The sequence below is a fragment of the Numida meleagris genome, chromosome 6 (assembly GCF_002078875.1).
Source record: "Numida meleagris isolate 19003 breed g44 Domestic line chromosome 6, NumMel1.0, whole genome shotgun sequence".
Classification (NCBI taxonomy): domain Eukaryota; kingdom Metazoa; phylum Chordata; class Aves; order Galliformes; family Numididae; genus Numida; species Numida meleagris.
Genome location: NC_034414.1, coordinates 38,450,720 through 38,464,745, shown reverse-complemented (window position 1 = coordinate 38,464,745; position 14,026 = coordinate 38,450,720). Strand labels below are relative to the sequence as shown.

Sequence of the window (14,026 nt, the reverse complement as noted above, 5' to 3'; positions counted from 1 at the left end):
TCTCTTCTTTTACTGCTCACTGCGATGTCTGCTCCCTAGCCATCTCATGTTCAGCATTAGAGTAAGGCCTTCAGTTTTGGACACTCTCTCATTTAGTTGATTTATTAGCTTCAATTCCAATTTTACTGTATTATACTGTATTATATTGTGTTATCTTGCATTCCGCTATCATAATTAGTAAATTAGTTTTTCTCCCTTAGCTCGTTGCTGCTGTTTTGTTTTTGGGCCCATCTCACTACCCTTTCCCCCCTTCCCCCTCACCCAGGGTGTGGGTCCATGGGTCCCCCTGCACCATTAGTCACAGAACCGGGCCAAAATGGACTGTAAACTGTTGGTAACCAGCCTCTCACCAGACTGTGTACAGGTTTTTTTAAAAGTTTCTTGTAATCTGCATCTATTTATAATCTGCATCTGTGTATAATCTAAAGATAACAGGAAAGTTCCCTGTTAAACTACAGCACTATATCAAATCTTCTATCTTAAGAGAAGAAATCAGGCTTAGAGTTGGATATACTGGAGCACTAATTGCCCAGTAATTCCAGTAACCTACTTCTTCATCACTGAATAGTAGCCAGTTTTCACTTCTGCTGTTGGTAGTAACAAGACAAAGTCAGATTAAAATAGATCTTTTTAAAAATGCATTCTTTTGAAATAGAAATGCTGTTTTTTTCCCTTTTAAGAAAAATAATTTTGACATTTCCATTTCAGTGTTTTCTCCAGAAAGTATTAATTTATGCTTTCTGCTGTGCTTTGGATGGTATTCTAGTCTTTCTGATTCTTGTGGTAGAATTCCCACTGCTATAAATGGGAGTAAGGATTTATTTCCACATACGCATATTTATAGAGCTATTCTTATGTGCAAACACTTGGGCAGACCACGTTAGTTCAGCTTTCCAGCATGTCTTTCATGTTTTGCCACAATTTCTGCTCATTCAGCCCTTTTCCCTGAGGAATAATCTGTAAACCAGGCTGTGGAGTACAAGTTGGAGTCCAACAGGTTACCATAGAAAATATGGCACCATAGACAGTAGAGGTGGAAGACAGCTCCAAAATATTTGTTGTTCTCCACTCAGGTACGAAAATGAAGCCATTTTACCTATGCCTGATCACTCTCTGAATTCCCTTTCTGCCAGCACAGGGACAACTGAGTTTTACTCAAATGTTATTGACTGTCTGAGAGTTTGTTGCACGCTGCATGTTGGAGCATGATATAGGCAGAGCTCAGCACTTCCACCTCCCTTGCTAGCAGAGGAGTCACAGGAGCAAGCAGCCTGTGCCAGGCACGTTTGTATCCATTTCAGGTTCATTTGTGAAGCATGCTGAAAAATCTGAGTACAATAGGGGAATTACCTTGATTTGTCCTGGTCCTACATTTTACGGTGCTCCCCATACAGGTGGGAAGTGACATATGAAGATGCCATGAAGCTGTGATAACACATCGTGGACTGAGTGAGCCCCTAGAATGCCAAAAGCACAAGAAGGACGTACAAACTCATTTATTTTCCTGTCCCATTACTGGCCCTGTGAGAATTAGGGCTACCAGTCTCACATTTATATTCAGGAGGTCATTTGTCACACACAGAGAAATAAATTAGGGAGAACCTTAATGGTGACAAGAAGCATCTCAGTGTCTTTGGGAATGAGGAAAGTTTCATAGCCCCCATGTCCAGTTGCAATAAATACAGCCTATAAGCAATGAATGCATTCAAGCACATCTTTGAACTGGCATTGCATATATGCATGCAGTTAAATGTATGATCACACAAGTTTAAAATTAAAGTCTAAAGTTGGAGGTCTATCTAAAGCCTGCTTTTCGAGGAAGGATTTTTCATGTAACATTTGTTTGATCTAGAAAAAGTAATTTTAATTATTCTAACATTCCTTAATCCTATTTTACTTATTTTCCCAGGAGAAACCATTGGCTCTTCCAGACTTTTCTTGTAAATATGGGACACTCTCCTTATATTAATATACGTATATATATATATATAGTCTATGTTGCATGACTTGTCATAACTAAACCAGTAAGCTAATCTTTACAGAGGCAGAAGAAAATGATAAATTCTCTCTGTACTAACTAATACGGTCATTTTGGCAGAGGGATTAGGAGCTTGAAGCTTTATCTCTCGTGACTGTCTCCCTTGTCTGTCTCCCACCAAAGAATTGTCTAAAAGTACAATTACCAGCCCAGCCGCCTTCCTGTTTCCCCTGGAAACGTTACCAGTTGTGAGCGATGACTTGAAATCACAATTACTTCAGCATCTTTATTAGAATACAATGCTAAGATTTTAGCTGAGATTAAGTATATTCATTCTCTTAAATTTTATTACAATTGAAATATAAGTCTTTGAGAATTAATCCCTTTTTCACACACGGGCATAAAGAGCAGCTAAGGCTAAAACCAATACATTTAAAAGTGGTTGATTTTCACTGGCTTTGCAGCAACAAACATTGTCATCCTGATCCTGATGTGCAAGAGGCTAATGCAGAGCATTTGAGCAAAAAGCACTGTTTCTCTGGATGTTTTTGTAAGAGTTCTTTCCTTTGTAAAGCAATCTGAATATTGCAGACAGGCCTCAATTTAGCATCGACTTCAAAGGAGCAATCTGTCAAATGCACCGTGTTCCTAACTCAGCTGGGGATGGAGACGTGCTTAATCCTTTTCTGTCAGGGAAGAAGGAGGAAAAGAGGTTTGTTGAGTGCAAATCCCCACTTGCACACTTCCAACACATCAGAAAAGCGATAAGCAGTCAGCCTATCTTAAAAAAAAAAAAAAAAAAGACAGCCCAGTGATTAATGTGCTTACTTGAATGTCAGAGCTATATGTTCAAATCCTTCCTCTGTCAGATTGTAGAGCAGAAGGGATATGAAGCAAAAATCCCATGGTTCAGGATATGATCAGGAAATCTTAGGTGGGTTTCCGTATCAGTCTTCTCTGACAAAATTTTTCCACTGGATTTGAAATACGGGATAATCACTGCACAGAGGTAATTCTGCTTCATCGTGAAAAATGCCATAACCTTCAGGCTACGGGATTTCCCTTGTCTGCCCTTCTGCTCTCTGTATTTTGCACAAGAGTTCCTACAGTACTGTGCTCAGCTGCTTGATTCACCTGAGATCAGAGGATAAGAATAATATAGGAGGGACAACTCTTACCTTTGGTGTTAACGTGTACATGGGGAATCTAATGGGGAAGAATGTAGAGTGCATGGAGGGCTAAATAAGAGCACAACAGAGGTTCTGAAGATCCTTTCTTGAGCTAGAAATCGTAGAATGATGCCTAAAATCCTTTGTGGATCCCGTTAAGTGCTCTTAGAGTAAAATATGAAGGATGGACACTTCACAATCAAAATTTACATAGGATGGCAAGTCTGTACAGAGAAAATCCATTGCCTTCAGCCTTTCTTCCACCCTTCCATGTGAGGGCATAGATGCAACTCCACTGTAACCTGAGCCTTCTGCAGTCTACTGGTGCTTTCCTCTCTGGCAGAACAAGCCCCTTTGGCATGCCCTGAAGCAGCAGGCATAAGCAGGATGTGCTCTGTCAAATAAGCAGATCTTATTTCTGGATGGCACACAGTAACAATTGTTCTTGGGTTGTTTATGCTTTATTCCCTGTCAGATCTGCTACTAAATTATTGGTCTGATCCTTATCTTTAACTGACAGACATCAGAATTGTTTCTAGACCTCTGGGTGGGGAAGAGTTTGACATTTCTCATCCATTTCAGATCGATATAACCTCAGCAGGGATAGGTCACACACTTGCAGCTCTTGTTCTTTTATTATTTATTAATACTCAATTTTTTCTAACCTCTTCTTGACTTTTTCTATTCCACTAATATTAAACCAAGGCCCTTTGAACCAGGCACTACGTGGTGCAGCTGGATCGTAGACTGTTGCCCTGAGTACCAGGCAGCTAAAGCAGTGGCATGCCACACTTGATGCTACTGCTGGCCCTATCTTAAAAACACCACTGAATATGAATGAACCCAGGGATTTTGGCCTGCCTACATTGCTCCTAATCACCTAAAATGAACTCCTGTGGATTGTAGCTTCTCCCCAGCCTTCGGACAGCTGAGGAACCACTACTGTGACTGTGCTTTTGTATGACAGAAAACTACAAAAAATGTACAGCGGTCAAGGTCTGAAACCAGCAGAGCAATGATGACAGCTCCTCCATGTAGAGAAAATCTTTTCACATGAACAATCCTCAAGGGCAGCCTGTGGCTGGCATCACTCTAAACAAAACCAGGAAGTGAGGCCACTCTTTGTTCTCACAAGTTATTACACATGGTTTATTTAAAATATGATTATATGGATTTTAATTGTGGCTTGTTTTATTCCAGCTGAACAATAGTTAGTGCTTTACTTAATCATAAGAATAGATTACATATTGTTTCTAGGATGTCCAGAATATTAGGGAGCAAGAAATCACAAATGTTCAGACATAGGCAGGAGGTCTGGGTCTGCAGTTTGCATGTGAGCACTGCTGCTTTTACGCACAACAGGACAAGGCACACAACTGTATCTATTAGCTATAAACTGAGGTGGGAACCGGTCTGCATAGCTCTGCTGGAGACACGTTGTCTGTAGCCCTAAGATGTTAACAGAATAGAATCCTAGAATCCTAGAATCATGGAATATCTTGGTTTGGAAGGGTCCTTAAAGACCACCAAGCCCCAAACTTTGCATGGGCAAAGCTGCCCCCCACCAAATCAGGCTGTCCCATCCAGCCTGACCTAGGGCACCTCCAGGGGTGGGGCACCTACAGCTTCTCTAAGCAACCCCATCTTTGCATCTTCTCTAATCTGCCCATCTTTGCAGATATTATATGTCATAATCTAAAAGAAATAATAACAAGGGCTTGTGAAAATAAAAGGAAACTGGAGCCTGTGACACAATCATAAAACAAAAATAATATTACAATAATTACATATAAAGAATAAAAGAAAACCTGCTTGTGGATGAAAACCATCATAAGGTCAAGTCTACCTTACAGGTACATAGTTGTTGATGCTTGGAATATGTGACTGTGTGCTCTGAAATGGGTTTGCTAAGCAGCAACTTGTTTTATTCTTCACAGAAGCTGTTGGTCTTTGATGCTGAGCATTTACAGACCTTAACTTTTAAGATTTTTTTGGAAAAACAACATTCTCATATGTCTTAATAGAGATGTTTATTTCTTTCATTTAAATTGTGAAAGACTGTCAAGTGTTGCTAGGATTTTAAGCTAAGCATGAAAGAAATACAGCTGTGACACATCCATCACTTAGATCATAAGCCAGTTCTAGCGAGTGAGCACTACTTAATACAACTATGAACAATACTACTATGATTTGAATTTTCCTGCTTTACCTAGACATGGACTAGCATGACAGTTCTGAACATTCTATAATGGAGCATGGGAAGTCCATAGGAAAATGTTAATTTTGTTTCTTGAGCCTAACTCTTTTCAAAACGCACTCCCTCTAGAGTATAACAATAACTTCCTTATGTTTTTAGGTGATGTAAAATTTCAAGGTCTTAGGTATAATGTTATGAGTACAGAGCCATTTAAGACAGCAAGAATAGGTACCCCTGCACACATTTAAACTGCAAGTACAAAAAAAGGCAATGTTTGTATTTTTACCATGATAAACAGGAGAGGAAAATACCTGTGTGCCAGATAGAAAGATCCTCTGAAATCTTCTCCCTCTTCTATAGCACACAAATAATTTAAAGTCTGCAAGCAAAGAGTGAGGAACATTTAAAGCATTAGATTCTGGAGAAGGAAATGCTTCAAGACGAGGAATTATTTATAAAGGGAAAGTGCGAAAATGCATCAGTAAAGTGAACTGAAACCTTTTTAGACTGTCCAGTCTCACTAAACAAACAGCAATAGGTATTTCTATAAAAGGCACATTTACCTCCTATAACCTCCACGACAACAATTAATTCACTAGGCTCAGAATATTCTTCCTTCCTTTTATTTTTTTCACTCTGAATTAACTGCTTGTGTAGACAAGCATCTGCTGCCTCTCCATCTCACAGCTGCTCTCTCTTGAATTTATTCTCACAACCTTGTGTTCCTTGCCCATTTTCAAGCAAATGCTTCAAGACTCTCTCTTCAATGGTCAGTCTGGGCAAAATGCCAGGAAGTGAAATCACCTCTTTACCACTAGATTTCCTTCTATTTTGCTTTATTTCCCTAGGAAAGTTTGCCTCATTCCAATCAACCTGCCAGTCCCACCAGTTTGCTGGATAATTGCAGTTCTATAGGAAGTTACTAAAAATGTGGGTTTTCTCACTTCAAATGAAAATGAATTAATTTTCCAAAATGCTTATAGTTAGGTAAAACCTGGTAGAAGATTAGGTAAATTTGAATTAATACCTTCTTCTTCTCTCTCTGTTGTTTTCTTTTAATAAAATGTGAGGACAGTGGAACTGCATACAACATTTTCCCTCACCTTTGAAACCTATGGCTTACACAGCCTGCTCATAACATCCCTATGGACCAGAAAAGAAATAGCATACAGAAGGTGTCAAGCTCATTCTGACAGTAAAGCTTTTTGAGGACTGCCTTTATGCCACAAAGTACCTTCAAGGTTGTGAACTCCCCTTAGTCCTCCCACAGCTGCCATTTTGTCAGATTTCCCCTCTGCTGCCATCTGTCACCAGGCAACAACATGTAACGGAATACTGAAATATTGATTCAACCTCTACTGCCACATCATATGACCAACATCCACCTCTTGACATCATGGGCCAACAGAATAAAACAGGAGGCTTTCCTGACTTTTCTTTTGATTCCTTCCATATTCTCTTCTTTTTATCTCTTGCTTTAAATGCCTCCTCACTTTATTCTGTGCAGCATTTCTCCATTCCCTCAACTTAACTCTTCTTTGCACTTTCAGCCTAACACTGCTCAGGTATTATAGAGCTACTGTCAGTCATACTGAAATTAATGACAAGAGGAATACTTACATTCCTGCCCCCTTGTTTTGAAGGTATAGAATTATGAAGACAAGGTGACACACTTCATGCCAGCTTGCATTTGAAATGGTCTCCTTGAAATCACAAGTACTTAAAATGTTATTATATTCAAATAGACACTTATGTGCACAATTTATATACAGGCATCTAAATATATGCACACACACAAAAGTACAGTTGAAAGATGGGTTCTGTAGCATGTAGATACCTCATATGAACCATTAAAATATCACATCAGTCAAAGCCCTGACCTCTGCTGGCTGTTACTCAAGGTCCAGAGAGAAGATGATGCAGGGAAGATTGATTGTACCATGACACAGTTCATCCTTTTGCTGCATATTACACTGTTATTTGCAAACTGGCACATATGGTTGTAGCCTCTTTCCAGTTCCTATGGTCCTGCTCCCACCAATGTGTGCTCAACACGAATCTCAAATGGAGCAACCAGACCCCAATACGTGATACAGCAGACTGAAGAATTTGGAGCCAGGGAGAGAATTAGTTTGAATTAAAGAGAAAAGAAAAACAAAAAGATGGAGAGGAGGCTAGAAGTGAGAATAAAAAGTATTTATAGAGTATGGTATTTTGGGAAACGATTTAAAGTGTTTAATTTGAGAGTTCTGGAGTTCATTTCCCCTAGCTAATTACAGGATTGGAATCTTTCTTAATAACTCATTAAAGATGAATGGAAGTGTTAACAGAATACATTATTTTCTTGCATAATTAACAATGGAAACATGAACATCAAAAATGAAACAGCTTTCAGGGTAACACATGCATACTGGATAGCACTACAGCCACATCTTTTTATTTGTTTCTGCCAATGCATCCCATCTATTAAATGCCACTTCAGCAGATCAGGATTAGTTATATTTTATGTCCACATCATCAGTGTAACAGATGTATCGGTGTGCTCACAACAGCAGTTGAATATTATTACTTATTTTTTAAATTCCCTTAGCTGTGTGATAATGTCACTGAAAACTGTTACGACAGTAGACAGGAACTTGCGTGACCCCTGCTGTGTTATCTTTTCCAGACTGTGTAAGTGAACCTCATTATCTCTGTAGTCCTTTTGAGTAATGAATAATTAAATTCTTAGGATCGTGCAAGTTGTTGAAATATGGCAGAAATTCTTATTTTGATTTATTGTCCCGTTTCCGGAAAAAGTTGCAGAAACACTCCACATTTAACCTGGCATTTACACTCTCTGTTGAAAGTTATTTGACTGAATGCAGTCAAATATTCACGAGAAACCTTGGCACACTGATGAAATGAGACAGTCCTCACCAATTTCAAGAGAGTCTAATTCGTAACTTATCCATTTTCTTAAAGAAGAATATAGCCTATTGTGAGAAAATACTTTGCTTAAACACTGCTTACAGGTGAAATGTGGGGCAGTTTTACTATTTGGTAAGCCATTTTTTAAATACAGGTATCAATTTTGTAAAGAACTGAATGAGGAAAGGAGAAGGGTTTAACCCAGAGTTTGGAGGCATGCTGTCAAACAACAGTGATACTCTCTTGATCAAAATACCTGTTTCTATTGGGAAATGTATGTTATTGCCTACCTTTTAATAGAGCACTGAAAGATGGAGGACGTTTTGACTTGAATCATGATAAATTCAGCAAGATGTGTGGATCCAGTTGTGATAGTGGTTGGGATGCAGGAGAGGGAGCAAGCTCACAGGGTCAAGGCAGATCTTCTGCCAACTTCTGTAGGAGCTGCTGATCTTCCCTTCTTGCTCTCTCTCCAAATTTTCCTCCCCCAGAGATAACTGTATTGTACAACAGATCACGATGGTTTCCTCCGCCATCCTTTGTGTACAGGACAACTAACAGGGGTGCACCCTCACTGCCTTCCTCTCCAATAGAGAAAAAGAATCTGTAGCTCTTTCCTTTAGGTTTATGGCAGAATAGTTTAGCATCCATTTCCAGACACTTTCTTGTATCTACTTTGGGGATGAGAAATGCCACCTGCCAGCTGAGCTACCTCACTCATACCCTAGCATAACAGCATTATGTAATTGTTTCGCTTGTCTCCTTCAGAGCCAGGCAGAACTCACTGAACCATCCATCTCCTCTACTTCTGCAAAGCAACACAGCTCTTAGTAAGAAGAGGATACCGTGCCTATTTGCAAGCCTACTTGTAAGGAATATGCATCCTCCTTAGCTCTAGCACTTGTAAAGTATGTGCTCACATATTTCCTGGTTATTCACAAAAAGACTTGCTTTAATTTACTCTGTAAGAATGCAAGAGAGAATCCACCATAAAAGTATTTTTATTACTTCTCTCATTACTGTTACTATATGGCAGATATGCTGGCACAATGAAACAAAAAGCCTAATGGTTCTTCATAAAATTATCATTAAAGAAAGCCACTGTTTTTTCAGAAGCTCAGATGTTTCAGGCAGATGTCTAAGGAGCAACTACAGCTAAATAAAGCCTTTACTATTGAGAAGAGCAGGACTTGCACATCAATTAGTCATAAGCAGTCCCATTCATAAAATGCAATCTTCTTTATAAATACAAGTTTAATTGCCTCACATGTTCACTGGCAACAGCGTTTACATGTGAACAGCTAATCCTCTCATTGAGGATAGGAATTCTTCAGGAAAAGCCTTAAGACAATTACAGAAAAAGTGTTTTCTTATTTACTTAAAATGGAACATAAGAGAACATTCAAAACCAGAGCGAGTGCTGTTGTCTGGAGATCTTGTAGACCTGGCTGCAGAAAGCCTTTGGCACCCACATGTAGTGCTTTCTGTTCCCTGTTTGGTGCAGGTTGCTCTGACTAGGCAAGGCTGCCCAGCTTGCACCTGTCTACCCAGCTGTTTCTAAATGGCTCGTTTAAATCTAGCTGAGGAAATGAAAGTCATGGCCTGTGTGAAATGAGCAGTGGTACTGCTGTCACCTGGTCGATGGCATTTAGGATGGTCACCTCCAGCATGACTGGCAGTTGGAAGGGAAGCCAGGGCGCAGGTGTTATAGAGATCGAATTGCATTCTCCTCTCTAGGGATGTGGCCTGAGGTTTGAGCACAGCAGCGAGCGTTCTTGTTCCTCTGTTTTATTCATTGTGTTTATACAGCTTTATTTCTATTCAGCTGCAATACATAAGCTCCATTTTGAAAGAGAAAACAAACCAAAGCTGTGCGATTACAGGTGCATATTAGGGAAAGCACTGTCAGCAGCCCTGAGCAGGATGGCAGAGGCAAATATAGTCTTTATAGGCACTAATATAACAAGCTCTTGTCTCTCCCAAACCTATCATCAACCACAGTTTGGGGAAATGGCTCAAGATACTGAACTTACAGGTGTCTGTAGAAGTGCAGCCTTGTGCCTCACTGAGGACCCCCATAGGTCTGAAGGAATGGTTCTTTAGTTGCATTTGTGGCTGGATACTGGGAAGAGTTAGCCATCTGAATGCTGGATGACTACAGCTCCTAGCAGAGCACTGCAGGCAGATCTCCCTGTTCTTACCCCTGTCCTTCGAACTTCGAGGAGGAGTGGACGTGGGTGGCAGCTCCGACAGGCAGCAGGCTCTGGAAGCATAGCTGCTGCCCTGCTGCCCGCTCTGACCTTGGGGGCTCTAGCACATGCACGTTAATTAAGCGCATTTCTGACTGCCTCTAGAATTCAACCTATAAGTTATTGTTTTGTTGGGGAAATCTGCTTTCCTTAAAACCAAGTCTACTGGCACTTAAATTCAGGCCAGAGGAACAATCTAAATCCAAATCTAACCTTTACGTTTTTCTTCGGTATGGTTACTGCAGTTCTGGCAATGCACTGGTAGCAAAAAGCCGCTGGATTTCCCTAGGAAACTGCCCCTAAAATACTGTTTGTCAAGACAGTTTTCTGCTTGAACACATAAAATTTATGAAATGTTTAGAATACTTAAAAAATATGAAAATATCCTGTGCTGCTGAGCTTCCTCGAGTATTATGTTCAGTTTTGGGGCCCTCACTACAAGAAAGACATCAAAGCCCTGGAGCATGCCCATAGAATGGCAATAAAGCTGGCAGGAGAACTTGGAGCACAAGTCTTATGAAGATCGGCTGAGGGAACTAGGATTGTTTAATCTGGAGGAGGCTCAAGGGAGATCTTAACACACTCTACAGCTACCTGAAGGGAGGTTGTGGCGAGGTGGGAGCTGGCCTTTTCTCCGAGGTATCAGTGATATTCAAGGGAATGGGCTCAGGTTGGATATCAGGAAAAACTTTTCAGAAAGAGCAGTAATGCATTGGAACAGGCTGCTCAGGGAGATGGTGGAGTCACCGTCCCTGGAGGTGTTCAAGAGCTGTGCAGATGTGGTACTGATTTGCGGAATCAAACTCCATAACCCGAGATTAGGTTATAAAGCAGGTATGTTTATTACGGTGCTGCGCCCACACCGGATGCGAGGGGGGTCACCGCTCTACCAAACTCGCATAACCATGGGCAGAAATGTTAGATATTTAAAAGCCAAGCTTATACATATTCAGCAGGTTCCCTGGGACCCATCTACATATCCAGCAGGTTTCCTTGGACCCATCTACATATTCATCATTTCCCAGGAATTCCTTTGCATATGGTCCGTTCCTCCTGTGCATGCGTTGTAGTTCCTCCTGGTGGTCGTTCGATGAAGGCTCAAGGTCTTCCTCCCCCCTCCTGGTGGTCGTTGGATAAAGGCTCGACGTCTTCATCACTCTGCCCTTTTCACCCCACTGCTGCTTTGCAGAGTCACTCCACCTTCAGCCGGTTCCTTGTACTGGTCCCTGCTGATAATGGAGTTTCGCCGAGTTCCTTTTCTTATCTTGCCTTACATTCTACTTACCCCAGCCCCATGCAATAGTTAACCTTTCAACTGTCCTAACTCAGTACTGAGGGACATGGTTAGTGGGCATGGTGGTGACAGGTTAGCAGTTGGACTATGTCATCTTAGAGGTCTTTCAACCTTAATTATTGTACAGTTTTGTGATTCTGTGATTCACTGTGTTGTACATCTTTCAAGTTCTTCTTTGAGGAGTCCAGAGAAAATGACTTTATCTATGTGTGGGCCTACCATCAGTAATATCCACGCAGGTCAGTCACACACTGGTTGAACAGGACTCGTCATCCACAGTTATTCCATCTGAAAATAAATTCTGAAATCCTCTGGCTTTGAAAGACCCCAACACTGCCTGCGACCAGACCTGCCTCTCTGTCCCCAGTGCTCCTTGCAAGGCAGGGTGGGCACCGGGATTTTCCATCCACCCCGCCCAGCTGCTGGAGCCCCGCCAGCCAGGGCCGTACCACCAACAAACGGAGGATGCCGGGGTCAGGCCCTGCACTCGCTACGCTTCCTCCGGCTTAGCCCCGGGGGAGGGCCGCGGGCGCGGGGCCGGCGCTGGGGTGGGGTGGGGTGGGGTGGAGTGGAGTGGAGTGGAGTGGAGTAGAGTGGAGTGGGCCCACCCGAGCCGGGCCGAGAGCTGTCACAGCCGCGGGGACAGCCTGAGCCCCCGAGCCCGCCGCAAGGATGTGGCGGTGGCGGGCCGGGCCCTGCTGCCTGCTCCTGGCCGCGGCCTGCACCCTGGGCCGGCCCCCTGCGCCCTCCGCCGTGCGCTGCCAGCTCGCCGGCGCCTGCTTCAGCGCCCACCTGGCCAACGTCTCGTACGACGAGGCCCGCAGCGACTGCAGCCAACGGGGTGGCGGCCTGGCCTGGGTGGGCGCCGAGTCGGAGCTGCGGGTGTTACTAGCGCTGCTGGTCGAGGTGGCCGCGGGGCCCGCGCTCTTCTTGGTCGGGCTGAAGAGGAACGCCTCCGCCTGCACCGACGCGGGACAGCCGCTCCGGGGCTTCTCTTGGGAGGAGCGCGGCGGGACGACCCCGCGGGAGGTGCCGGCGGCGCTCGGCCGCTGGGCGAAGGAGCCCGTGCGGACTTGCACCACCGCCCGCTGCGCCGGGCTGCACCTGGCGGGCGCCGACGGCCCCCGGTGGGGCTGGCGGGAGCTGCCCTGCCAGCGGCACGGCCGGGGCTACGCCTGCCGCTACCGCGAGGAGGGCGCCTGCCCCGACCTCCGCTCCGACGGCGCGCTGAGCCTCGACTACCGCCTGCCCTTCGGGAACGGCAGCGCCGCGCCCGGCTTCAGCCCGCAGGGGACCGAGCTGGCCGTGGCGTGCCCCGGCGGGGAGGTGCTGCTCCGCTGCCGGCACGGGCCCGGCGGCTTCGCCTGGGAGGGCGCGGAGAAGCCCGGCTGCCCCTGCAAAGAGCACTGCGCCCCGGCCCCCAGCGCCGCCCCCCCCGCCGCGGCCGACGGCCGCCCCTCCACTCCCGCACCCGGCGGCTTCGCGGGGCCGCCCGCCACCCTGCCCGCCGGCCGCGGGGGGACGGCTGCCCCGTCGCCCTCCTCCTCCAACTACGTCTTCATCCTGGTGACGGTGGCCGTGGTGGTGCTGGTGATCCTGGTCATGACCGTCCTGGGGGTATTCAGGCTGTGCTTCAACGCGAAGGCGACGGGCGGCGGGGACAAGGAGCCGGCGGCGGGGGGCGGCGAGGCGGAGGCGGGCGGCGCGGAGCCGCGCGGGGCTGCGGGTGCCGAGTAGCGGCGGCGGAGACCGCACCGGCCGGGGGTTACAGCCGCTCGGAGACAGCTGCAGGTCTGGCGCCTCCCAAAACCTCCGGGGCACCTGCGAAGTGGAAGACTTTGCCCACTAGTGCCTTGCCGTTCAGAACCCGTCTGAGTGTCAGCGGAAGGCTCTCGTTTGCTTGCTGATTGCTGGAACATTTGGAGATGTGTACCGCCAGAATTTCGGAGGAAACTGTGACCCGTACTCTTTCAGACTGACATTGTTACAAACGAGGAGCATCTCCATGCATAGATGGGCATTAAATCGCTGAGGAAGTGGGAGGTTAATGGGGAATCATTTTATACTTCACTTGATTGGAAGAATAAAGGATGATTTAAAACTTTAATCGCTGCTCTGTTTATACTTCATACGGTATTCATTTATATTGTAGCAGAGCAACCAGTTTTCCAGTTATAAGTTTGATGTTGGTGCAAAACTCGGTTTCTGTGTGCAGTGTGTGGGTCTCTT

At 44.6% G+C, this 14,026-nt stretch overlaps 1 protein-coding gene across 1 annotated transcript; it reads left to right on the top strand.

Annotated features, from left to right (window-relative positions):
• On the top strand, window positions 12,357-13,665 carry CLEC14A (C-type lectin domain containing 14A). Its single transcript, XM_021403601.1, has one exon. It carries the CDS (start codon window positions 12,470-12,472, stop codon window positions 13,532-13,534), a length of 1,065 nt encoding a protein of 354 aa, XP_021259276.1. The 5' UTR covers window positions 12,357-12,469; the 3' UTR covers window positions 13,535-13,665.

Excerpts from the sequence above, each read along its gene's own strand:
- CLEC14A (XM_021403601.1), top strand. The coding sequence starts at position 12,470 with ATGTGGCGGTGGCGGGCCGGGCCCTGCTGCCTGCTCCTGGCCGCGGCC.